This window comes from Heteronotia binoei, chromosome 6 (genome assembly GCF_032191835.1).
Source record: "Heteronotia binoei isolate CCM8104 ecotype False Entrance Well chromosome 6, APGP_CSIRO_Hbin_v1, whole genome shotgun sequence".
Classification (NCBI taxonomy): Eukaryota; Metazoa; Chordata; class Lepidosauria; order Squamata; family Gekkonidae; genus Heteronotia; species Heteronotia binoei.
The window spans coordinates 95,052,154-95,078,572 of NC_083228.1; the positions used below are offsets into that span (position 1 = coordinate 95,052,154).

The 26,419-nt window shown below is 38.9% G+C and overlaps 1 protein-coding gene across 2 annotated transcripts in view; it reads right to left on the bottom strand.

Moving 5' to 3' along the window:
* The window catches only part of SLC25A36 (solute carrier family 25 member 36), a 41,882-nt gene that overhangs the window by 9,850 nt on the left and 5,613 nt on the right, over positions 1-26,419 (bottom strand). For both annotated transcript variants that reach the window (XM_060242178.1, XM_060242179.1), the window contains exons 2-5: positions 21,287-21,457; positions 17,426-17,503; positions 10,177-10,277; positions 2,557-2,623 (exon numbers count right to left, since the gene is read on the bottom strand). In XM_060242178.1, the coding sequence (XP_060098161.1) occupies positions 2,557-2,623; positions 10,177-10,277; positions 17,426-17,503; positions 21,287-21,457 (417 nt within the window). The remainder of the gene's footprint in view (positions 1-2,556; positions 2,624-10,176; positions 10,278-17,425; positions 17,504-21,286; positions 21,458-26,419) is intronic.

Below are 26,419 nucleotides of genomic sequence, written 5' to 3' on the forward strand. Positions count from 1 at the left end.
AGCTCTCTCAGCAATACACAGCTATACAGAACACAGGAAAATATACTTCTCAATCAAGTAAATGTCTTCTATCACTAGTAAGATTTATATATTATATGCAATAGTTAATACAAAGCTACTTGAAATGCTCTATTAGTAAATCTCCAACAGTAACAAAGTACTCAAATCATATGTCTCCAAAGTACTGGTAAATTTCTCAGTCCACATCTCATTAGACAACAGGCTTGCCAGATTCTCAAACTGTAGGTTACCGTTCCGTGTAAAATTATTGGTGAGGAAGAAATCCTAATCCTCGAAAAAGACCTTGCTTCCGGAGGAAACAATCATTGGGCAAGGGACCTCAGCGTTTTTCTAAGAGCTTCGTTGTCTTCCAGAGTTTTTTGTCTTGTTAAACAATTTCTTGAGCTTGAAGGACTATTGTTATAGAGTGGATTTGTCTAAAGAGATGTGCATTGAGAAACTTACCAGTGCTTTGGTACTTTTGGAGACATTCAGTACTTTGTTACTGTTGGAAACTGGAAATATATGAATAGAGCATTTCAAGTAGTTTTGTATTAATTACTGCATATAATTTATAAATCTTACTAGTGATATAAGATATTTACTTGATTGAGGAGTATATTGTCCTGTGTTCTGTGTAGCTGTATACTGTTGCTTTAATGCAGGAGCCCATTTTTGCTATAGAGCTCTTTCAACTCCACCTACCTCACAGGGTTTCTGTTGTGGGGAGGGGAAGGAAAGGAGACTGTAAGCTGCTGAGACCCTTTGGGTAGTGAAAGGCAGAGTATAAATCCATCTTTTCTTTTCCTTCTAGCTCCCGGAGCATCCTGCCTCAGGCAATCTGCCATTCAGCAAATTCACCCTTCTCCCATGCATGCTATGCTAGGGGGCAGCTCAGTCTGTCTTCCCACGGGCCCTGGGAATAGCTCACACAGGCGCCATACTGGAATGAGGGGGCTGGCAATTTTATTCATCAGACCTCATGATTTACTGTTCCATAAGGTCTATAGTGTTCTATAACATTGTCTGTTTGTGAACAGATAATACTAGCTCCCTGCCCCACCTCCTCCCCTTCCAGTTGCAAATTCTCCTTTATTTAATTTATTTATTTTATTAATTTAATTTATATCCCGCCCTCCCCATCAAATGTAGGCTCCTTAGGGCTGCCCCTTCACATGTAGGAGAGAGTGGGCTCTGACTCAGGGATGCTCATCCTGGGATCACTGTTGTTGGTATTTCTGGTTCCACTGGACTTCTGCTTTAGTCATCTGCAAAACACAGCAGAAACTATGTGGCACACTGAAGTTTGACCCTTCATGTATACACAGACACACACACTGCTGACTGCTGCAAGCAGCTTGCATGGGAATGGGCTGATGGGTGGTACTACTGCTTGGCAGTGGAGGTGCAAGTGACCCAGGGTGGACACAAGTGAGCTGCTACCATGAGTGCCACAAAGTGATGTGCAGTGGCACCCCTGCCTGAATGGTGGCTCTCCAGGTCAGCCCATCAGTTGCCATCCTGGTCTTCTTTTGTGGTTTGTGGAGGCAAATTGAGTTTTTGCCTCCACAAAACACAAAAGGAGAAAACGAGCCCTGGCCTTGGTGTCCCAGTGCCTTTCCACTTGAACTGTGCCTATCCGTGCATTGGTCTCTTCCTGGCCCCATGTGACTGGTAGCAACGCCAGGACCACAGTGCAGTGCCTAATGCTGGATGGCATGCCTCCTTCAAGTCTACCCTCATGGCCCAGTGGTTAGGATGCCAGTCTTGAGTGTGGGAGCTCCAGGTGTTTGGCCTCTTGTCTTTTTAAAACTGCTTTTTCATGGAAGTGTGTGTGTAGCTCAGGGCAGGTATAGCTGCATGTAGTCAGGACCTTGTCAGGAAATGGGTGGCTGCCCTCCCCCTATGAGCTGGGTGTAGGTAGTCAAGCTACCTGCTTCTGTTGGGGCTGCATTGCTGATGTGTATTTCCTCCTTGTGCACCAGCTCTCCATGGGGGTGAGGAGAGTGTGGCATCATACAGCAGTGGCTGGCTTGGCATGTAATGATTAGCCGCACCTGTATGTGCCACTCACAGGGGAGTTATTGGCTGCTGTTGTCTGATTGGGAGAGTTGCTACGGACTCCAGTGTAGCTGTTATGCCATCTGTCCCTGGCAGAATAACACATGTATTTTCTCCTGTGGAATGTCCATAGGGAATGGACCAGCACAGTCCTGCTTTTCTGCAGGCACCCAGCCATCTCTGCTTTCTGGATTGCACTGATAATGTAAGAGTATTACAAACAGTTTGTTCCCAATTTGCAATCATGGTTTCTATGGCAAGTGAAAACCATAGCTTGCTGGATTAGCTACCACAAAAGCAGAAGTAACCAGTTTAATCTCCATGCATGAGAGAATGCACACGTAAGTCTTTAGCTGCCTCAAGGTTTGTTCACGTAGCATCAAACTATAATTTACTGTTTTGCTTGAACCAATTCATTTACACTACCGCTTCCACTTCCACTTGTGAAAAGGGCGGGATATAAATCTTAAATAAATAAGAAAAGGGGTTCCTTACCGTGCATCAAGTTGTAATCGTGTCTTTACTAGCCAAATTGGATTGGTTGCTGTGATTGCCGTAAAACCTAAACAAATATTTAAAAGAAAAGTTAGCCTTGCTAACATAAAAATAGTTTGAAAACAAAAACATATACAATAATATGAATTGAACTTGGACTATTATTGATTTTAAATACTTTTGCAAGTTTACAATGGCAACAAACTTTAGTATTATTCAAATTAGTATTTTTATTAGAAATAAGTACACATAACTCATTTTTTGCCAATTTATTCATACAAATCTTATGACGCATTTCAGACAGCAAGACAGAAACTAGGCCAATTGAATTTAAAAGCACTTCAAATAAAAGTGTTTTGCAAATGAAACTAAAGCCTGTTGGAATACTGCAGAACATTCTCTGTAAATTATATGTATTAATCAGGAATACAACTGGAGCATAAAGAAATATTAACTTAATATCTACTTAACATGGCACACTTAAGAGAGATACTTTACTATACATAAACACTCTAATATTGAATTGCATGGTATAATTAAGTAGGCTGTTAGATTAATTTTTCCAGTGAGTTCTACTTAGCATTCAAAAGCAAGGATTGTTGATTGGCCAGGAATATGTACATGTACAGGTATACAACAGTAAGATGTTAGAGTAACAGTACTGCAGCATATTTACTATGGACTAGTTAGCATCCAGACAACAATTATTCAATGTCTTGGTAAGATTAATAGCAACAGTATGATTGCTCTAGCACTTTTAAAAGTAGATTAGATTCCCCACTGCACAATCACAGAAAATAGAACAGCAATGTGGGAATGCAGGTTTAGGTAGCTGCAAAATTATATATAAACACTGTATGTGTCAGGATGTCTACAGACTGGACCTATGAGATTTACATGGCTTAAAGTACCCAAACTACTACTGTCATTTGTAAGACTGTACAAATCATGCTCCCTTCGTAGAGGTAGTGGAAACAGGGAGTTGGGGTAAGTGTTTACTGCTCTTTTGGCTACATCACAATGGGGCATAAGGCCACTTATGTGTGATGTAGCCAAAAGAGCAGTAAACAACATAAACAATGAAGTATTATTTGCATACCAGTTTTTTCTGGTCAGTCTCCATTGGCATTCACACAGGGAAGAAGCATTTGCAGATGAATGGCCGAAAGGCTCAAAAACAGAAAGGCCAAAGGATCTTAACTGTTTTAAACTTTGGTTAAAATAAAAGCTGGAAAATACAAAGGTTCTTGTCTCATGTTCTAAAAAAGGAGCACTTACCTGCAGTAATTAAGCTACCTGCAGTATTTGCAGTATTTAAGCTACTACGAAGCACTTCAAGTTAATTAGTAATATGAATTTCACTCTCAAATGCCCAATTACTTCTTTCTTTAAGGGTATTATTGCCTTCATGCAGACTACCTATTCTACGCATGGAAGTGTGATATATAAAAGAGAACTCAAGTTTTAATAGGATAAAAAGGTAATGTTTTCTCTTGTTCCAAAAGGAACAGTATGTCTTATTTATCATTATTCTTAATACATTTTTTTCAATTTAAAATGTTTTAAAGAGGTTAAAATAAGCAGGACTATATAAACTTTCGAACTACTCACATCCTGCACAATTCTCTGATCAATCAACAACAACAAAAACTACAACTGCATTTTATCAGGCTGGTTTCACTAGATTCAGTGGGGCCTTCCTTCCAAGCCTGGACAATGATCAGTGGACTATGGAAGGAAAAACTCTGAGACAGAGAAAAGGTCAAAATAATATGACTTTCCACTAATATTTATCTTCTTTTATCATATTTAACTGCTTGCTTGTATATTAAGGATTTTTTCCACCTTATGGTCATAATTAAACAATCTTTTAAAGTCCTTAGTCATCCCCTTTTGCTCATACCCAAGAAATGATAAAAAGGGGAGGGGGGATCTGCTTAGAAATATTAGAAGCAGTAATTTTTCTCTAGGTATTTCAGCAGCAGCCAATGCAACTCAACAGAATGCAGAATACTAATATAGCTAAGGCCTGAGCACTATGATGTTGTTTTCTGAAGATTTTACATGGGGTCCATGCTTAACATCCGTAAAGAATCAAAACCTTTTGCACTTGTCATCAAAACTCAACTGATTTCTAATTAACGGCCCTTTTGCTTGAGCAGAGAACATCAAGACACTTAAACGCATTTCTCATTTTCAGTCTAAATGAAATTAAAACTGAAGTGGATCCAGTTATTATATACTTCTGACAATGTAGATATGTAACACTTATTCCAGTGTAGGAAGAAACACTGAAATCAATACATCTTAGAAATGTTTATCTATGCTGCATCATGGCGCATATAGTTCAGTTTAAACTTATTTTTACCATCAAGATATAACCAACATTAAAAGTTTTTTAGTATTGTAATCCCTCTTACAAGTTTAAAAGCAGTTTGGAGGTCTGGAACAAGAATTATAAAAGAAACATACACTAAACAGATAGCATACTCTACACCAAATCAAATTATCTTTATGCAACTGCTATACCAATCCGGCAAAATGCTTTTAAACTCAACTCAACCGTTTTAATGGCAGTTTGGAGATTCATTTGGAATGCCACTCACAGGAGTCTCCTATAATGGTGTATATATGAGCAATGAGCACATTTGTAACTGGATCATACACTAGAGCATACCTACAGTGTTTATATTAGGATTGATCTCTGAATATTTATATTAATTTGAAAGTATTTCAGGCCTTAATATATTCTGCAGCAAAACAAATAAATAAAACAGCTAAGATCCCAGGTATGTATCTGTGTTGACAAAGATCATAACAACTGTGTTTTGCAAGAGAAAATGTGATGAATAAATGCATATGAATATGTCATGTCAAATAATATTGTAAAAAAGAAAAAGACTATGGCAACAAATATAGTTAACTGCATATTAAGTGCAGTTTTGAAATACTTTGTCAAAATAAAATCCTGCAAACTGTCAACAAGTGATCTAATTTATCAACAAGCAATCTAATTCACCAACACTGCAGTGATCTGTGAAAGGCATTTTTGACCTTTCCCCCAACTGCACTGAGAAATAATTTGGTGATGTTTCAGAACAATGTGAACAATTGGAATTCAGATGTAAAGATTCCCCTTACGTGGTTGTTTAATAGCAATTACAAACCCACAGTGTGGTTCTTATGCTAGAGGCTGCAAGAGACGCTCAGTTCAGTACTCACGAGGTTTAAGTTAGTCCATATTTCTGCAGGAAGTGACCTGCGGATGGGGAGCATGAGATGACACGATCTCACTCTTTTCACAGGAGAAATGTACAGTAAATGCCTAAAATAGACACAGGCTTTTCTGTATCATAACAACAAGCAGTGACCTCATCAGACACATGTGATAAAACTGAATCCCAATGGAAGGATTTGTGAATCAGTAACTGTGAGATCTAACTTTTAAAAGTTTAGAACAAAAATAAAGGAAAAAAATAATACAGGCCACAGGTATTTTTAAAAGTTTTGTAAAATGCACTGAGTACTGAAATTTCTGCCATTTGCAGCAGTTTAACCATTCAGTTTACATCTTGTAAGATACTTACCTGTGTATTCTTTTGAAGAGGCCTAAAATACTTTTTTTTAAAAATGCTAACCTTGTCACAATTAAGCAGAAAAAAATGCTTTAATATTCGGCATTCTGCACACGCCATCACAATTTTGACACTTTTATACAAGAAGACAGACTAAATCACAATATTGGACTATACTAGTGTTTTCCTTCCTTAGTTCAAAGTGGGCCAAGAAGATACATAATGGAAAGCAGAAAAAATATAGCTTGATGGAACATCTTTTACAAATCAATGCTTAAAACCTGGCAAGCAATACTTTGGTGCTATCCAAAACATATCAAATCATTTACAAGATGAAAAGTTTGCAGTGCTGCTGTAGATCACAGAATGTTTACTGTTTACATTTGTTATAGGAGACGGAAAAAAAAGTGTTTCCTAAGATCACCTTTCTACTATATCTAATATCCGTCACCATGAGCACACATGAAAGGGTCACTGGTATTCATTCTAAAGCAGTTAATTTTTTTTTTTTGCTGATGTGAAGTTCATCATGTGAAGACATCACAAAGAATCCCTCTAATACAAAAAAGAAAAGAAAAAAAGGAGACTGAAGTGTCCTGTCCTTTATGCACCCAGACTACAGATCCCATTGACCTGAACTGGGCTTCTCTGTGTACACAGTAGATGGAGAGCTCTTGCAACTGAGGCCTATGAGAAAAAAAGACAAGAGGACAGGAAGGAGTTCAATGCTCATAAAAAGTACTTTTGAGAACTGCATGTGCAGTTCTGGCCGGCACATGCATTAAACTCCTAAAGGAAGAATTTTTGGGATCCCCCTACCTGATGCATCACAACTTTATTTAGTCTTATAGTCCACCCTCCTTGCAAGCGGACTTCACTTTGCTAAACTCAGATAACATCACTTAGAGGAACTGGCTAAAACCAAGTTTTACTATTACATATTAAGGATGTACTGCTGTTCTTACCAGGTGCCAAGTCACATCTTGGGAAATAAGATGATGAAATGAGTAAGTGGCTGTGTATGAGATGGGCTCTGCAACAGTGCCCTTCTTGCTGGATCTTGATGATCACTGTGCACTGATCTATCCAATATGCTTCCAGATAGCAGGAAGACTCAGTCATCCCCCCCCCCCCATAGGGTATGTCTGAAACCACTGTGGTATAGGGTGGCAAGAGAAGGGTTGCTCTGCACCCAGTATTCTAAGGGCCAGACCACAAAGTGCAATTTTTAACAAGTTGTGTCCATGTTCCCAGTATCCCATACAGCTCCAAAACAGGGTAACTCCTCTGGGGGCCACTTCAACTTGTCATAATGGCACTGGGACGAGGCAGACCCCCCCACCCAAACATCTGCAGACTTTAAAAATGCAGCTGCTGGGAAAATGAGTTAACATTAAAAACTGTATTATGGATACTATTTTAGGAAGTCTGGCTAATTATAATGATTTATTATTATATAATTCATAGAATGGCTGACAAAATACTTAACTCACTTTGGATACTAAAAGATAACAAAAAGAAAAAAACACAAAATAGCATGTATATTTAAATTTTCAGGCTTACACAATTTTGTTTTTTGTTTTTTTTTAAAAAAGATTAGTACCTGCATAGTTTGTTATTTGAAATTTTAAAAGTACTTTGAAAAGTACCTTCATAGCAGAATATGAGTACAATAACAGCAGTTATCCCTGGAATAATTCAAATATCTGGCTGAAACTGACATTAATAAAGAAATCATAACCCATATTAAAAGGTTTCATGAAATAAAATGATTTGAGAAAGCTTATTCTAAGAACTCAATACTTTAATTCATAACATGTCACTGTGTTCTTGATTTTTCAAATAATTGAATTATAAGCCAATACAGACATTGCATGTAGAAATATTAATAGTTTATTTTAGTGCATTCAATAAGAGTCTTTAGAAGCAATTATAAAAATGACAAGGTTAGCATTTTTCCCCACAAGCTATGTTAATATCCCTCTACATTAGATGCACGGCTATGCAGCCAGCACTACGAATCAGTATTTTATGCATATTTAGTCAAATTTCTAAAACGATGCCTACGGAAATTCTAGAGTGCAGCAAAGCTATGCTAGTTAGAGAAAAAAATAGCTACCTTCAAAGCCAATCTGCATGGGGCACGCATTTTCACCAACCATTTGGTTTAGGTGCATAACTGCAAAGCTGAATATTAATGCTCATCAGCACAGCATAAGCCCCTGAGCAGGATAATTTTAAGTAGTAAGAGTGAAGTCACAGAACTGTAAAAGGAGCCCACATCCAATATCAAAAAAGTTTCAAATATAAATATATATATATATATATCAAAGAGATAACCTTTTTTTTGCATTTCTAGGGCTAAGTTGTAAAAGTGATAACAAAATATCACCATTATAGGCATTATGGCTGAACCAGCAACTGACTCTTCATGTAGATATGAAGTCTGCCAACAAGCCAGTAAATTCACATCTTCATGAGCTTGGCAAAGATGCACATCCACAGACAGTCTGATAGATAGCAACAGACTTTTGCACTAATTTTAAACAACTATTTTTGTGAAATGTGAATGGAACGCATAGAAACAGATCTTCAGGGGTTTTTTTAAAAAAAAGATTACTAATCCATTTCCATGTCTTCAGCTCTTTGTCAAGAGAAATAACATTTCTTTAAAATTCTCTGAGGAAAAAAAAACACAGGTAATAGAATAGCCGTTTATATTCAACAAAGTCTCTGAAGCAATTAATTGACTGAGATACAATATTAAATGATTTCCCACCCAATATGGCTCCCTCCCTCCACAATGAATTCCTCCAATCATTTACAATGAATTTCTCCAATCAAGCACAAGGCAGCTTTTAACACTAATTCTTCCACATCATTCTCCCACACAAAATGAACAGCTGTAACCACAACAGTCAATTATCGCTTCAGGACACAGTTTCCTCTATTCTTATTCAGTCGATCTAATATTTTCAATAAGAAGCAGTGACAGAACATCTTGATTACACTGCCTTCCAGGAAAAGCTAGCAAATTACTTGGTCATTTTAGCATGCTTTTGCCAAACTGTTTTGACTGGATTATTCTATATGCTGTATAGACAAAATCAGTTGGGAACCTCAGAGTATCAAGGTCCTCTGTCCCTGCTTAGACCTTTCTTTTTTTATGATCAGAGACCAAAACACTTTCAAAAGTATGTCAAGTGGAATAATACAAAAAGCTACATTTTGGGAGCAATCCTTAACAGGTTACTCAGAAGTAAGTTCCACTTTGTTTCATGGGGTTTCCTCCTAGGAATGTCTTATTTGGATTACAGCTTTAAACTACCAAATGAATTATTTACTTAGTAGATATTTAAGACCGCAATCCTCTGTAGAATTAAACCATTCTCCAGGAGTAAACCCCACCGAAGTTATTGGAATTTCTTTTGAGTAAATGTCACAGAATCATGCTATAGTGCTCTTATTCATTATCACAATTTTATCTAATCCTTTCTTCAACAAACTTGCTATTTAGAAAGATGAATGTGCTTGCTTTTTTATTCCTTATCATAACCAAACTAGTCTAAATTACCTAACTCTACAGCCACCTCTAAAAATCACAGCAAAGGATGTATGGACAAGAAACATTACTAAATTTGATGGCACATTTCAGAAAATCCAGAACAAAAGGCACAAAACAGTTAAAGTTCTTATAAGTAAATGGGCAGAAAATTTTCAGAGCTTCTTTATTTAATTATTTTGTTTACTGCATAGTAAACCCTAACTGCTCATCTAAGACTTATGAGGAAAACAGAGAAAGCAGAAAGGCCAGTACACTTTGCTCTCACACGGACCTCCATAAACACATAAAACCAGCTCTATGCATTCATTCTCAAACAAACTTTCATACACAGTGCTTCAGGCCAGAGAGTCACCTGTACAGCCTTCTTGTCTTACTACCCTAAAGCAATCATTCTCCTGATTTCTGGAGTCTTCCACTTGCCATCCCCACTCACTCATTAAAAGGCTTTTCAGATAAGAGCAGAAAGCTACAGATCCTTACCTGCCACTCCAGCTGAGGTCATGTGTACTTTAGTAGAGTCTGGCTCAAAAATATTATTCAATGTTTCTTTGCAGTTGGAGTAGGCAGCAAAATATATTGCTCTAAAAATCAAAATGGGATCCAAGTTGAATTTTTGTTATAATGTTTAACACCACCACACTATAGCCGAACAGTTAAACCAACAGCAACATCAATATTAAACAGACTGCTTAAAGGAGGAAATAAAATCAGCTGACCTGTACAAAGCTGAGGTCTCAGATATGAAAACCTCAAAGCAGAAGACAAACAGGCTGATTTTGAATTCAAATATAGTTACGCAATGCTGCTTTAGACAAGCAAGTTCTACTGGGAACCAAATTTTCACCTTAGTATAAACTTACTAAACTAGATCATTTTAGGGCACAATATCTGTCCAAGGCCTCCTTTTTAAATTATGCTCAGCTTTCACTTCTATCCATTTCCAAACAATGCAAACAGCCATGCTTGAAGGCTGCTATACTCAAACACCAGTTGCCCAGCACTTCTATAAATGCAGAGGTCCTGATCCTGAAGAAGACCTGTGTCATAATCTGCTGGCCTGTCCACTTTATTCAGCGCCAAGGAAGAAATTTTTAGGTACAATTTTGGCCAATTTTGGCTTTAGCGCTATGATGGAACAAGTCACATTCTTTCTTGTAGACGTGAAACCAGAGGTCTCAAATAAGGTTGCCCTTTTTGCCTTAGCAGCAGAGAAAATTTGGCCAAACTAGTTGTTCCTTCCTCTTATGAAGTTGTTCCTTCCTCTTATGAAACATGTTTTAAAATGTAATTTTACAGTGTTTTAACTCAATCTCACATTACTGTATTCTACTGTATACAATGTTTAGTGTTAACCTTTTGTAATGGCCATTGGCCCTATGCAATGAAACTGAACTGACAAACATATTGTTCCCAGTAAAAGAATAAATTCCCTATAACCATTCAGACAATTCTGCTTGGAAACTCAGACAATGCCCTTTCCCTTCCCTCATCATGCTGTGAACTTCTGCCTCCACATTTCAACTAAGGATGGGCACAAACTGCATTTTAGAGTCTGGTTTGTGGTGGAACCATGAACCAAACCACAAACCCATATGAACCAGGAGATTAGTTTGCAAACTGACTTAGTTCATATTGGTTTGTGAGCCGTTTAAACTCCTGCTTTTCATGGAGAGCAGAAAGCGGAGTTTTCCAGCTGTTTTTCATGAAGAGCAATTCACAAACTACCACAAACTGCACCAAAATTCATGGAAGTTCATGGCAGTTCTTCGGCCCATTAATATTGCTTTGCAAACCCAAAGGCTAAATGTGTCACAAGCTTTAACTTGTCAGCCAGTTTGTGTCCATCCCTAATCTCAACCAAACCTACCATTACAGATGACTTTCATCATAATCTGCTGCCAAAGGATTGTGGTGAGAACTTTAATGCTTTTTGTTGAAAAGACACAGTTAAGCTGTCTCATACTTCATAGATAAATGTTTCTTTCTTTCTGACCTACAAAACAGTTGGGCTTTAACTTTGATGGAAGTGCCTGCAGATCTGAAAAACTGCCAGATTTCATCCAGTTTCTGAACCCTTTAAGAGCTCCAAGACAGAACAATGTTTAGTGGATAGTATTCTATCTACTGTGGCATGGTATGGGATAAGAAAATATATATAATGCTTGCTCCTTTCTGGATTGCTGAGAGCAGAAGCCCTGCTCTTTTCATCAGTATGAAGAAGATAAAGCTGGATATAAGCCATGAGTCCGAAGGCTGACTTAACACTCTATCTTAGCTGATACAGTACAATCTACAACCCCTTCCTACAGTTCAGAGGAATAGGGACCTTGCAGGAGCATTTTGTTTTTCTCCCCAACTACTTCCTCCTTCCCTGAAAGTCTCCACAGCCTCTCCTCTTTTTCTGTTTCCCTCCTTCTTTCCCACCTGTCAACCGTCTGCCTTCAGCTTTCCCTTCTAGTGATTGCCTCTTTCTGAGAAAACCATGGCTCAGCTGTGCAATGCCAGCAGGCAGTTAGGTTAGAATAATAGAATCATAAGAGTTGGAAGGGACCTCTAGGGTCATCTAGTCCAACCTGCTTCACAATGCAGAAAATTCACAAGTACCTCTCCCCCACAAACACCTACTGACCCCTGTTCCAAGCCCAGAAGATGGAGGGGAGAACTTCTCCAGGATCCCTAGCAAAACTAGCCTGAAGAAAAATTACTGACCCCAAAGTGGTAAGCAGCAATTCCTTGGGCATGTAAGAAAAGGCACTGATGCAACTCTTCCTGCCCTCCTTCTCATGATCTGCCTGTTCACAGAATCAGCATGAAGCCCCTGCTTAAAAACCTCCAAAGGAGAGCCCACCACCTCCCAAGGAAGCCTATTCCACTGAGGAACAACTCTAACTGTCAGGAAGTTCTTCCTAATGTTTAGTTGAAAACTCTTTTGATTTAATTTCAACCCACTGGTTCTGGTCTGACTTTGACTGCATAACAGAGAACCCCAAGAACTTGTGAGAGGCCTTCACTTTCCTCTGTATCCTTTTCCCCACAATATTTCCTCTTCCCCTTCCTGGCAGCCCACAAATCCTCAGTGTATTTTCTCTTCCCCACCCACCAAGCAGGCAACTTTTTATCTGCCCCCCCCCAATTTTCAGAAGTATTGTTTCTTTACTTCATTTATACCCTAAGTTTCTCCACAATGGGGACCCAAAGCAGCTTACATCATTCTCTCCCTATTTTATTGTCTTAATACCCCTGTGAGATAGAATCATAGGATCATAGAGTTGGAAGGGACCTCCAGGGTCATCTAGTCCAACCCCCTGCACACTGCAGGAAACTCACAAACACTTCCCCCCAAATTCACAGGATCTTCATTGCTGTCAGATGGCCATCTAGCCTCTGTTTAAAAACCTCCAAGGATAGGTTAGCCTGAGATTGTGTGGCTAGCCCAAGGTCTCCCAGTGATCTCTAGAATAGAGGAATTTGAACCCGTGTCTCCAAGATAATAGCCTGAAACGCCAATCACTATACCAGACTGACTTTTGTAGGGTAGCTGCTGTTGAGCAGTATCAAGCAATCAGGCTTGGGTAAGTCATGCAAGGAAGCATGGGCTATCCAGGATTTAGCATTCCACAGGCCCAAGAGAATCTGGCATGTTTCTCAAACAAGAGCCTCCAGCGCTGCAAGTGAAAAACGCTCTGGAATGGAAGATTTTCAAAAGCAGATTGCGATTTGACATGGAAGGTCAACTATTAGAAGAAAACAGTCAAAATTGCCATTGGCCTCACCCCTTCAGGCACACCTAAATTAGAGCTCCAGATCCTAACGCAACATACTACTGGTTCTATTTCACTTCTGTTCTCAGCTATTATTATGTCTGTTAAATGCACCAAAATATTAAGTCATTATAGCAGACAACAAGCGGCATTACCACAAATTAGTGGCAATGGTATTATGTAACTAGTAAAATAACCATAGAACTCATAAGCTTTCCACAAGGGGGCAGGAGGGACTGTTTGCTACTGTTTTGATTTATCAAGTACATATAAGGATTATTAGCAACTCTATGCTATTCTATTTAACTTACACTATCCTTTAAAATAGTGCTAAAACATAGGTATTAAATACAAAGCAAAAAATATTTTGTAACGCTGCAAGATTACATCAGCTATATTAAAAACTATCACCTTTTTAAAGTTTAACTAAAACAAATGACCAGCAGAGGCTCTGGTTTAAGCAGCCTTCATAAAACCCTGTTAATAGCATTAGCTCTGCAAACATGTGGCCTTTCACAAGGAAGTGATAAAGTGGTTGTTTCACATGGTATAATTAGCAAAATGGGATCTAAACCCAGTAATGTATATGATGCATGTTCTGAAACTATCTTCCCTCAAGCTTATTCAAACAGAGAGATGCTGTTAAAGCTATTTAGCAAGTGTTCAAATGAAACACCACCATATTTGTTTAGGGCTGATGACTGGAAAGGACGTAATGCTCATTCACATGACAAAAAACATTACCAAATGGACAAGTCTTGCATGAAGATTGGAGAAAGATATACCACAGTCACACTTTATGGACAGGATGGAAAAGGTAGAAATAAGACATTTATTTCAGGCTGACACATGAGTGTGATTTTACAAGATGCTATGAACAATTTTTATCTTTCTCTGTATAATGACATAACATGCTTGTTTAACCATCCAGTTTCTCCCCTTAAACTTATTTCTTCCAATACTATCCCATTTTAAGGTTTTTATTACCTATGCCTTGCTTTTAAGGTTTTTTTACTGTCCTTTTAAAAGTTTTTACTGTCCTATGCCTCACTTTTAACTATAGTACGTGCAACAGAAGAAAGATTTTAAAGACTAATTGGAAATATTTAATGTTGAAGAAGTATTCTTAGCCCTCAAGCACTTGTCATTTATTATCTAAGCTACAATGCCATATTTTATTTTGCAATCTAGAAACCTAGGTAACTAATTAAAAAAAATTAGAAACCTAGGGTTGAACATGGAGGGGAAGACTGATGATCTTTCCCACATTCTCCTCAGCCTAAGCTGTCCTTTCTGGCTCTGGAGTTGTGGGACCTGTGTGGAATAATTGCCATACAGCATCAGGTGCTGCACTGAGGAAGAAGAAATGCCCTCTTCTCCCTCTTTAAGCACTGCAGCTCAACTGAGGGAAGAGGAAGGAAGGGCCATTTCATTCTTCAGTTTTGCCTTCTCAATGCTGAGCTGCGTGGTCATCCATGGGGTCCCCAAATCCTCAGGAGTAACTTCTACAGGAAAGGCAGGCTGCTGAACTAGAAACAATGACGGCGTCGACAAATTGTACGTTTTTAAAATAAAAACCTTATCCTAAGAAATATTTTACTCATTCTAGGAATGATATCCTAATTCCCCCCAAAATTTCCACTTTTCCTAAAAAAAAAAAAATGGTTGGGGGACTCCGTGGGGAGGGGAGGCTCACCTTTCTCTCTCCCAGGCCTTCATCTCTCTAATTAAGCATATACTTAGTAATAATAATAATAATATAATAATAAATTTTATTTCTATCCCGCCCTCCCCACCTCAGCAGGCTCAGGGCGGCTAACAACATTTTATAAAAACATACAATAATAATAATAAAACCTTTAAGTTTAACAATATAAAACATCAACAATAAACTTAATAACATTTAGCTCTCTTGCACTAAAGCCAGCAGAACACAGAACACATTCTGTTTGTTTACTGACTGTCTAGAGAGCTGGTTTGGTGTAGTGGTTAAGTGTGTGGTTTCTTATCTGGGAGAACTGGGTTTGATTCCCCATGCCTCCACTTACAGCTGCTGAAATGGCCTTGGGTTAGCCATCGCTATCGCAGGAGTTATCCTTGAAAGTGCAGCTGCTATGAGAGCCCTCTCAGCCCCACCCACCTCACAGGGTTTCTGTTGTGAGGGGAGAAGATATAGGACATTGTAAGCCGCTCTGAGTCTCTGATTCAGAGACAGACCACTGGCACCCTCTGAGTTGGCAGAGGTGCTCTCAGACTGGTGCTGGAAGCATCTAGAGTGACCATTTTAAGTGATTTCAACATTCATACTGAATGTTCCTTGCAAAGGCTAGTCCTGAATTCTATAGTCTCTTTGGCTGCACTGGACCTCTCTCAAATCACAACACATGAAAAAAGGCAACACCTTGGACATAGTCTTTTGCATTAAGCCTTTGAAGGAAGGTCTTGTTTCAGGACTGGAGATTTGGCCTGAACCACTGTCTGACTATTATCTACTGAAGGCAAGGGTGAATATGACCTTCATCTAAGAGTAGACAAAGGCCAAGGGAAGGTGTCCTGAGTTTGTGGCTCAAATTCCCCAGAGCATTTTGGAGTGCAGAAGGAGTGCAGAAGGATTCGTGAGTCTTTTGGGCCGACCATTTACCTGGGCCCCCTTTTTTGCTGTGTCTCAATGCAAATGTGTGAGCTAGACTGAGTTGGAAAAGAACGCGGAGGGGGGGGGGTGTTGTAGCTACATTTGCCTTATTCTTCAGCAGCAATGCTGAATCCAGTATAACCCACTGAAGATAGCTGGTCTCCAATGGCAACTGTATGAATCCAGTACACAAGGAACAATTTAATACCTGCTTCTGCCCCCAAACAACTCAACAGGATGGCACATCAAAGGCTGCATGTAAATCCAGCAGGAACAACTAAAACAGGTCAACTGCTTTAAAAAAAAATCCCTACAGAAACATTATGTGGCTAATCACCACTCAGCCTCTGATTAGTGGGAAACAATGCTGTTCAAGATCCCTCCTTTTGCAACCAACATCACTTCTTGCCTGGGTTCAGTTTCAGTTTATCCACTTTCAGTCATTTCAATGCAGCAGCTCAAGACCTCTACCACATCTCCAGGGAATTTGGGTAAACAAAGATAAAGCTCTGTTTCATCTGTGTATTGATTGCACTCCATTAAAACTACATATGATGTTTCCTAAAGGCTTTTACGTAGATGTTGAGAATCACGGAGGATAAAACTGTGCCCTGCGGAACCCAACAAGATAGCTGCCACACTATCTAGGCAAAGCAACTGAGAGAGCAATAACAGACCAGGTCCTCCTGGATAATTCATGTGCCAGGCTATTGGAAAGTGACAGCTCTAGTGGTTTTAGTTGCTGACCTCCATCTCAGTGTAGACAAAGGTAACGCTTCTTTGTTGTTCCTACTGGATTTATATGCAGCCTTTGATATGCCATCCTGCTGAGGTGTTTGGAGGCAGAAGGAGGTATTATTTTTCCTTATTAAATTAATATCCCACCCTTCCCAAAATGGGTGGATAACATCTTAATTACTAACATCAAAAAACAGTTAATATATAAGCATTAAAAACATAAAACAGTTAAACAAACATTTAAAAGATGGCAACAAATGAGAAGGAAATCAGAATGGATAAAACAAAGTTCTTCCATAAACTGGACATGTGGTAGCAGGATTACACCACTCATATCAAAACTCCACATGGGGCAGATGGTCAAGGCAACTCCTGTGCAGGTAACTGGGTGCCCACCACCTCAACCAAAAGCCTGGTGGAACAGCTCCATTTCACAGGCCCTGTGAAACTGCAGTAACTTCTGCAAGGTGGGAGCATGTTCCACCAGGTTACTCCAAGGGAGAAAAAATTTCATAAGAAAAACTAACAGTTTCTGCCTATTAAACAAAACAATGCCTTTGAAAGATTCCAGAATTTCTGAAGAATTTCTGTTGTTTACCTGGATGGAGCCACGCCTACCAAGTTAGGGCCTAGTCCTCGAAATAGTGAGCGAGGACCCTCCTTCTGTAAGATCATCCTGCAAAACAAATGCATACACAATTATATATGTATGCTGGAACCGGTAGAGATGGTCTAGTGTTTTTACAGAACAATGACAATGGTTCTAGTGATGGTAATGTTTCTTGTACAATTCACATGAAAATATTTAGAATTTTTGAATATTTCTTTGGAAAGTGGCTTGCTTCTTTGAAAGTGCCTCAACAAAGGTGGCAGTCTAGTGAGAAATGTGCCTCAGGAACAGCCAAATGGAGATTGACTGTTATGGTAAGGCTGAGGGAATAAAGAATGAATCATTGTAATACCATGGTCAACGAAAGCAGAGACTGCCTTTCAAAATCTCAAAAGAAATTGTATTACTTCGTGCTCTCAGTTATCAAGTTAAGCTGCATTCTTTGGCTTTTACTGTGTTTTTGTGCTGGCAATGTTTTTATCACAGAATTCCAAGAAAAATTAGTTCTGAACTGGAATAATGCAGAATAGTATGATTAAGGGCAGGTGCAACAATAACCTCCCTTTCCTCTAATAAAAGATTCCCCTGACATTCCCCTAATTTGTAGTTTTGCTTACCTCCACACAGAATATTAATGAGATATTGCTACAATGTGTTAGCTGAGCATTATCTTTTTTTTTTAAGAGAATGAGATCATCCTGTCTTAAACTATTTTACAAGAATTGCAGAATGTAAATTCATGGAATACAAGATAAAATACCAGATGTTTAAAAATGGCCACATTAGAAAGTGCTGTTAATGGTAGACCATATTATGCAGAAGAAAGTCAGCAGAGAATTAGTGCAAGATTAGGAGAGGAAGGTAGTACTGATAGTAATCATCCAGAAAGTGGTGAGTAATGCAAGAGGGTTGCAAGAGGGCTGGTTCAGTCATAAATTTTAAAATACACAATCCTCATCAGGGGCATCTTCAGAGCCAGTTTAAATGCCTTTAGATTGCAAGACAAACTTACAAGTTAATCAATATGGTGCAGTGCACACCACTATGCTTATCAATTCAGATAAAGAGCCCAATAAATGGAATGTTTTAAAAGGAGTATTTCTTGTTCAAATAGAAACACAGGTTAATGACACAAGGATTGAGCAATCAGCAAACACCAACTGTATAAAAGACTCCCAACTTGGAAAAGTTTAAACTGGTCATTCTAAGCACATTCAGTTTAGTGTATGGCTTAAAAATGTTTTTTCTTGCTAGCAACATAGGAATAAAAGACGTGTTCTGTGACATTCTTTTACCACAGTACAAAGACAAAATTCAGGTGTGAAACATGCCTTAATAAAAAAGGTTTGCTTGTAAACAAATTGTTCCACAAGATTCTAACCATATATAACTATACTCTTAAAGTATGTTGTAGAGTGGCATTCCTGAATTACAATGAATCTCAAGCTAGTTTTCTAAGGAGTGTGGTATAATTTCAGTCTTAGTTCTGAAATATGGTGTTGCACAACAGACGGAAAAAGTTAGTTTTCAGTTAATTTCATTTGCTGGTTCAAAATTACAATCGTGCAAGAAAGACTCCTTCATTTAGCTTACAAACTGCAAATACAGGACGCATCATAGACATCCAGTGGATTCTACAACCAGAAAGTCTTCTACGCAGCGGAACTACAAGGCACTTGTTGCCTACCTCTTCTGAATCCCATGGATAAAGACACTATTCAGATATAATGAACAACTTGTCTAAAGCTACCTAGAGTTTTTACTTTGCCAAAATCCTCCCACCTCACATCATGTAGCCATTATGCTTGAGTACATAACTTTGAAGGCCTTCAGCTGGAATTATGACTAACAAGTGCTACAAGTAAACTATAACATGGCTATATGAACTGGTAGCTTGTGCATAAAATTAGTCCGTTAAAGTGACTCTATTACTTTTACTGCTGAAACTGCTGCTCCTAATGTAGCTACAGATCAATTCCAAGAATCTTCAATAAAATGTTTATGATTAAGCAAATAAAGTATATATTTCTTTGTTGTTTTCTAAATTTTGTTTGGTTTGTGTATTGGTTTGGTTTTGTATTGGAAACACTAGATTCCACATCTAAAGTTGTAATTAATCCTATCTGAATTAGCAGCAAAAAGCCAAAAGCCTCCTAAGTAACATATCAGATGGATCCCAACCCCCACTGTCCTTCAGAGTGGAAAAATCTATAAACGGCTGAGGTTTGTGTTGAGAGAAATTTTAATTTGTTTCATATGAATATATCTTATTTTTTATTTATGTATCTAAGTATATTTATTGTTATTTAATTCATGTTTTCTTTAGAGGAGCAGGAAACAAATGTCTTAAATAAATTCTGACTACCCACTGCCATCTGTATTATCCTAAATAAATCTGCAAGAACTGGACCAACACCTCAAGGGTGGTGGGGGGGGGGAGCATATGCCTAAAAATATCAATTACTATCAATTCAACTAAAAAGTCTCTCTTGCACTCCATAGCTATGGTTTATTCTTTATAGAATTTAAATACACTACTGGAAAGGCCTTTTTTGCCTCTCCAATCTCAAATACTTCACAAACAAGACAGGAAGGAATGTGGAGTTAACTATGTATTTTATTTGTTTTCATCTGAAGGGGATGCTAGAGACCCAGTTATTTTCAAACGGGCACAGATTATTAACTTCAACTATAAAACAACCACCCTGGTCTGGAACATTGGACAAATATTTAGCCTTAGTAATAAAGAATGACAGCAACTTTTGGAAAAATAGAAAAAGTTTACTCTAAGATAGTGATACTCTGTGGCTTGGGAGCCACATGCAACTCTTTGACATTCCACCCATGGCTTTTTTTAGTATCATTATCCAATGTGGTACCTGCCCTATGTTCCAGGAAAATGGGCATAACCACTGCCTGGTAGGGCTAACAGTTGCCCCTATGAAACACTGCAAGACTAAAATATGGGGTAAGCAACAACCTCCCTGAACTGTAGGGCAGGAATGGATGTAAAGGGCCCATCAAACACCACCCTCATCCTTCTCCACAACCTCCAGGCTCTCATGCCAGCACCCAAGCAGCTATTGGGAGGGAAGTAAGCAGGGCATAGAGAAGAGTGACCAAAACCATCATTACAGCAGCCACCCAGGAAAAAAACAAGCTGGCCATAGTGGGTTGGGGGCCATTTTACTCCCCTTCTCCACCCACTTGCTCTTCTCTGGTTGCCTTGGTAAGCTCACTTTCTTTCCTGAACTACTGTGCCTCATGTGGAAGAGAGTGAGAAGGGAGACAAGGAACTCCTTCCTCTCACTTCACAAAGCTGGCTAAGGCTCAACGAGGATGGGAAAGGACAACCCTACCATTACAGAGGTAATGTGATAATTAAAAAGATTACATTGGGAATTTAATATTAATAATGATATAGTGTGTATAGTGTTTTCAGCAGGATACCACATAGGATATTCTGTAGTGATGTGGCTCTATTAGTTGATAGTGAATGTGGCTCTATGTGGCCCACGGAATCACTATCATTGATCTAAGAAAAACCACAACAGCAAATGACACCAAGGAGGCTAAGTAGCCTAGTACTTACATCATATAGGAATATAAATTGATGGACAGAAGGCAAGGCATCCATATGTGTTATTTCACAGTAAATAGCCAGTCTTGATTTCGACATCCACTATGACAGATTAAGATGAATAATTTGAAGCACACTGGTCTGCAGCTAATATGGCTCACCTTAGAGGAAGGAAGTTCTGCATGGATTATGACCTGCATTTCATTTTCAAAGACCTTTGCCTTAAGCATCAGATATCTTAAGATGAAAACTGTATGCATGCTACTCACTTTAAACAGTGGAGAGGCCCCGGAGAAACTCTAGTTACACGATTAACAGTGGCACCATTCAAGGTATTCAGATGAACTTCAGAGATATACAAGGTGACAGAGGAAGACTGCAATCGTGTTTTCACAACTTCTAGGGGACATGTCAGAATAGCACCCACGGTGCCCCCACATCTGCAAAGAAGAAAAACAAGTTTTGTAAATAGTTCTAAAATGGCAAGTCTGCATTCAGCTAGTCATATATAATGTGATGTTAAGATATTAATTTTATCATCTTTGTCTAGAATCTCTGCAAAATAAGCAAATGAAAATCACCCAGCTATGTTATGGTACACAGAAGAACTCTGGGGGATGAAACAGGAGCTCCAACAACTAGAGCGAGGTTTGCAACGTACCTGTGATGAGGCGGTTCGAACATCTCATAGGATGTTGGTGGTCCTATGAGGTGGCGGTGAAGACTGTGAAGAGGAAGTTCTACTCAGCCTCCATTGCATCCGCGGGCTCACACCAAACTCAATTGTTCAAAATAATTTGGTCATTAACATCCCTGACAACTAGAGGAAAGAATTTTTCCATCTACGCCAAGCCAGGCAACTAGCTACTCTAACTGCCTCATTTTGATCTAGCCATGGTAATCCATGCGACGGTCACCTCCAGGTTAGACTATGCTGGCCTACCCTTGACTTTAACCTGGAAACTCCAACGGGTCCAGAATGCAGCAGTGCGAGTCCTGACAGGAATGCCACGGACAGCACACATTCTACCTGTGCTGCATCAATTACACTGGCTTCCAGTTGAGTACCAAGTTAGATTCAAGGTTTTGGTTACGACCTTTAAGGCCTTGAGCGGTCTGGGACTGACTTATCTATGGGACCACCTCCTCCACTATGTCCCTGGAAAAGCACTAGGCTCTAATGGTCGAAATCTACTGGTGATCCCTGGCCCTAAAGAGGTCCAGCTGTCCTCAACGAGGGCCAGAATTTTCTCAGTCCTGGCCCCGACCTGGTGGAACTCTCTGCCAGAAGACACCAGGGCCCTGTGGGATCTTTTATAAATCCACAGGACCAGTAAAGCAGAAATGTTCCACCAGACTTTTGCTTGAGGATAGCGATGGTTGCTGGGCTGGCACCCCCCTCCCCTTAAGGGGGGGGACTGTTCCCAATGCCTAGAAAGCAGAATTACAACACATTATAAAATATGTTAATTGGGTTGCAACTGTTCTAAATTACTGGTTTTATTGATTTGATGTGTATTTCTTGTCGTACATCGCCTAGAGCTTGGCATTGGCTGGGATGAGGCAATTCACAAATTTAAATTATGATGATGATGCTGTACTTTAATTGCTAGAAACTGCAGCTCCATGGCAATATTAAGAACTCTGTTGAAATCTCTTATAAGCTTGGATTATTTTAATGTTCATCCTTAATAACTGAGCTTGGACAGATCAGTAAGATGCTCTCAATATCACAAGTAACTCAAGTTGAAGAGGAAAAAAGAAGATGATATTGGACTTATATCCTGCCCTATACTCTGAATCTCAGAGTAGTCACAATCTCCTTTACCTCCCCCAACACAACAGACACCCTGTGAGGTGGGTGGGGCTGAGAAAGCTCTTACAGCAGCTGCCCTTTCAAGGACTACTCCTACGAGAGCTACAGCTGACCCAAGGCCATTCCAGCAGCTACAAGTGGAGGAGTGGGGAATCAAACCCAGTTCTCCGTGCACTTAACCACTACACCAAACTGGCTCTCTTGAAGTTGAAGATCATTTGTGTTGTTTCAATCTTTAGTAACCTGGGATAAATTTAAAGACTTCTTACTACAGTACTTTAAATATTAGTATCACAACAGATGTGACCAGATAAGAAAAATATACTAAACTTGCTCTATTACACTTATGGAAAGATCTTACCTAAGACATCGACACCAAAAAAAGGGCTTGTCTTGACAGACAGAAGCAATAATTTGACAATGCAGAAAGATGTTTAGTATAGCAAAGATGCAGGCAGATTTACACAGCAGGCAGAGGAAGACATGCAGCTAGAATGATAGAGTACACAGAGCACTGCATTTTGACAGCTCTAGGTCCTGAAGGCCAGGTGTTGCTTCTGTGAATAGCTATCATCTTCAAGTCAAAACATCTGGCTGCCTCAGAGTGGAGCACCAAGAGAGGACCCTAACAAAAGTACAAGGTGCAAAACAAATCCAGAGCATTTCACAGTTCCCAGGAAAGAAAGCCGCCATTAGGGTAGAACAGGCAGGAGTTTGCATTCAGAGACCCAAGGCAGGCAGGCAAACAGTATGACTGCCTCTCAATCTCCTATATCTTCCATAGACAAAGTGGGTCATCCCCAACCCACATCTCATTTTTAGCCATCATTCCTCATCTCTAATTCATTTTCAGAAAGCAAATGAAACTGGGCCAATGAAAAAGTAGTAGACAGACTGAAAGGGAGGGGGGCTGTTGCAAGATGTCAGTTCTTTTCCTCTTGACCACCTCATCCTCCAAGTCTAAGTACTGCTTGAAATCCCTAAATAAGTGAACTAATATTAACAAATACTTGTTAGTTCAGTTTCATTATAGTCACAATAACAAACAGGACATTTCCATTTGACTTCTGGACACTCAACATGTTACCAGCCAACAACCTCCCCTGGCATTTTTTTAAAAAGAAAATGAGGCTTTTGCCCTGCATGGCTTCTGATTGGGTGTGCAGGTTTTTTTTAAAGTTGCTTTGGCAGCAACTGCCTCTACAACCCAAGGATCTTCACCATTTGACTGAAGGTAAGCTGTATGTATGCAAGTAAATATTTTTAATCAATGCATTTTTTAAAGGCATCCCATTAAACAGAACATCTGCTTGAAATAGTGAAGAATTACTGTTACTTGAAATGCTGAAAAATTACTAGTTATGTATGACCTCTCACTGACATTTTTCAGCTGGCCTCCTGCAGCTACCATTCTGTAGTTGCACCCACCACCAAGGCAGCTGCAGGCCCAAAGGGCTGGGGAATCCTTAGTTAAAGTGGCGTACATCCATATTATTTAATGCAGCTGGCAATGAGAGGACCACACTTAATCACTGACTTTCAAATTCTGTATCCTCCAGGGGTTTTTTTCCCTGCTCCCATCCAAATCACATTAGAGCAGCAATTTATTTACTCCCCTCACCAACTCCCTTAATCACATGACTCCCAAGATGGCTAAACACTTCTCCCATGTTACTACAATTTTAAACATGCTGGATACTATGCTGAACAAGTATAACCACTGCAACTCATAAAAATACTTTGATCTATTTTTAGCCTAGGGTATATGACCCATAGTAACTGGACCATAGGAAAAATCTGATTCAGTCATGTGCCAGTCAAACTTCAGAAGTCTTTAGAAGTCTGTGTGTTATGCATAAACTATGTCGCCATTTCCAAAAAAATTACTCTACTCTGTTTGGTCCTCCACTGATTTAATCCCTTCCTGGAAGTCGTGCACAGAAGAATAATTTTAATACACCTAGAGTAGCATAGAGGAATAACTTAATATACCTAGAGTAATAAATGAGTTCACATGAATGCACAGAAACACTTACAGAACAGATGAGAGCAAGAAAGACATGCACAGGGTACACAGCAACATTTACATATCAATCTATACTGCAATTTTACAATCATGAGGCAAACCTGTTTTCCACACCAACTCTTTTGTTGCACATCCTGTATGCTATCTAGTATGCTGATGCCCCTCACCTCTTCTAAAAGGCAGTGTACATGGCTCTCCCTTTTTTATTATCAAAACAACCCCTGTGAAGTAGGAAGGTCTGAGAGCACTAGTCCAAACTCATCCAGTGAACTTCATGGCAGTGTGGGGTCTTGAACTTATGTCTCTTAGACCCCATTCTTATGTTCTGGTCACTATACCACACTCTCAGAATGTCAAAAGTCAAGCAGTAACCATGCAGGGAGGATTAAAAGTGGAAAGGTCCAAAGTCTATAAAAATTACTTCAGGACAAATTGCTTTGCTTCTTGAAATCTCTACACAAAAGGCAGCAAATACAAATCCACAAAACACAGTGCTGCTGGCCAATTATGGCCTTCCTGGCAGCTGCTCCTAAAACGTGGAAATGTCTTGCCCAGGAGCTTCATTAACCTCTCTCATTGCAGGTCTTCCAACATCACCTAAAAATACTTATTCATAAAAGCTTTGAGTAGAATTTGATGTTATTGTTTATTTTATGTACTAGTAGGTTTCTTAAAGCAGAATGTCTTGCTTTTATTTGTTGTGAGCCTTGAGTATATTTATTCAGCAAAAAGCTGCGCATAAATTGTCTAAATAAAACAAGAAACTTAAAAGCAGTCTTTCATTTTAAATATTTAACCTGCATTAGAGTATAATCAACTAATGGTTCCAAGATGGGTTGTGCAGGAAGGGTGGTCAAAAATAAACAACCTAGAAGATAAGCAGGCAAAGACTATGGACATGCTTGTTTTATTAAAAGCAATACTCCTCCCCCCAAAAAACTTCCCCATGTTTCAGATGCTTTTCTCACATTCCATCTTCTTACTTTAGAAATTATAAATGCAGTTGTTATGACATTTTTAATGATACAGAAGAAGTATTTTAGAACACCTTTTGAAAAAACTCTTATTTTACCGAGAAACTAATATCAATAAATCCTCATATCAAGGTAGGCTTGTATATTCCACATACTGTATGTGCCACATTATGGCACAAAATTTAAGATTACTTTCACCATATACTTAAAAAAACCCATAAGTTTTCAACTTACTGAATTTGAACTGATTTAAGTGAAATTATTTCAAAGTAAAGAGACTTAGGTTCACAGATAAAATGATAATCACCTTGCTCATAAGGTTAAATAGCCAAATAATACACCACTTAAAAATATTAACTAATCGCAAAACCAAACTTCTTCACGTGAAAGAACTGAGAAATGCTGGAATTGCAGTATACTTCCCTTTGGTGTTAACATTTGATTTCTTAATTCCCTATTAGCTTTTAAAAAATGCATTTGGCTTGTACTCATATTACACATAAGGTACTGGCCAATAAAAAAATTAAATACTTTTTAATACTCAGAGATAAATACATGACCTAAGAGAAATTTGCAACTAGATGAA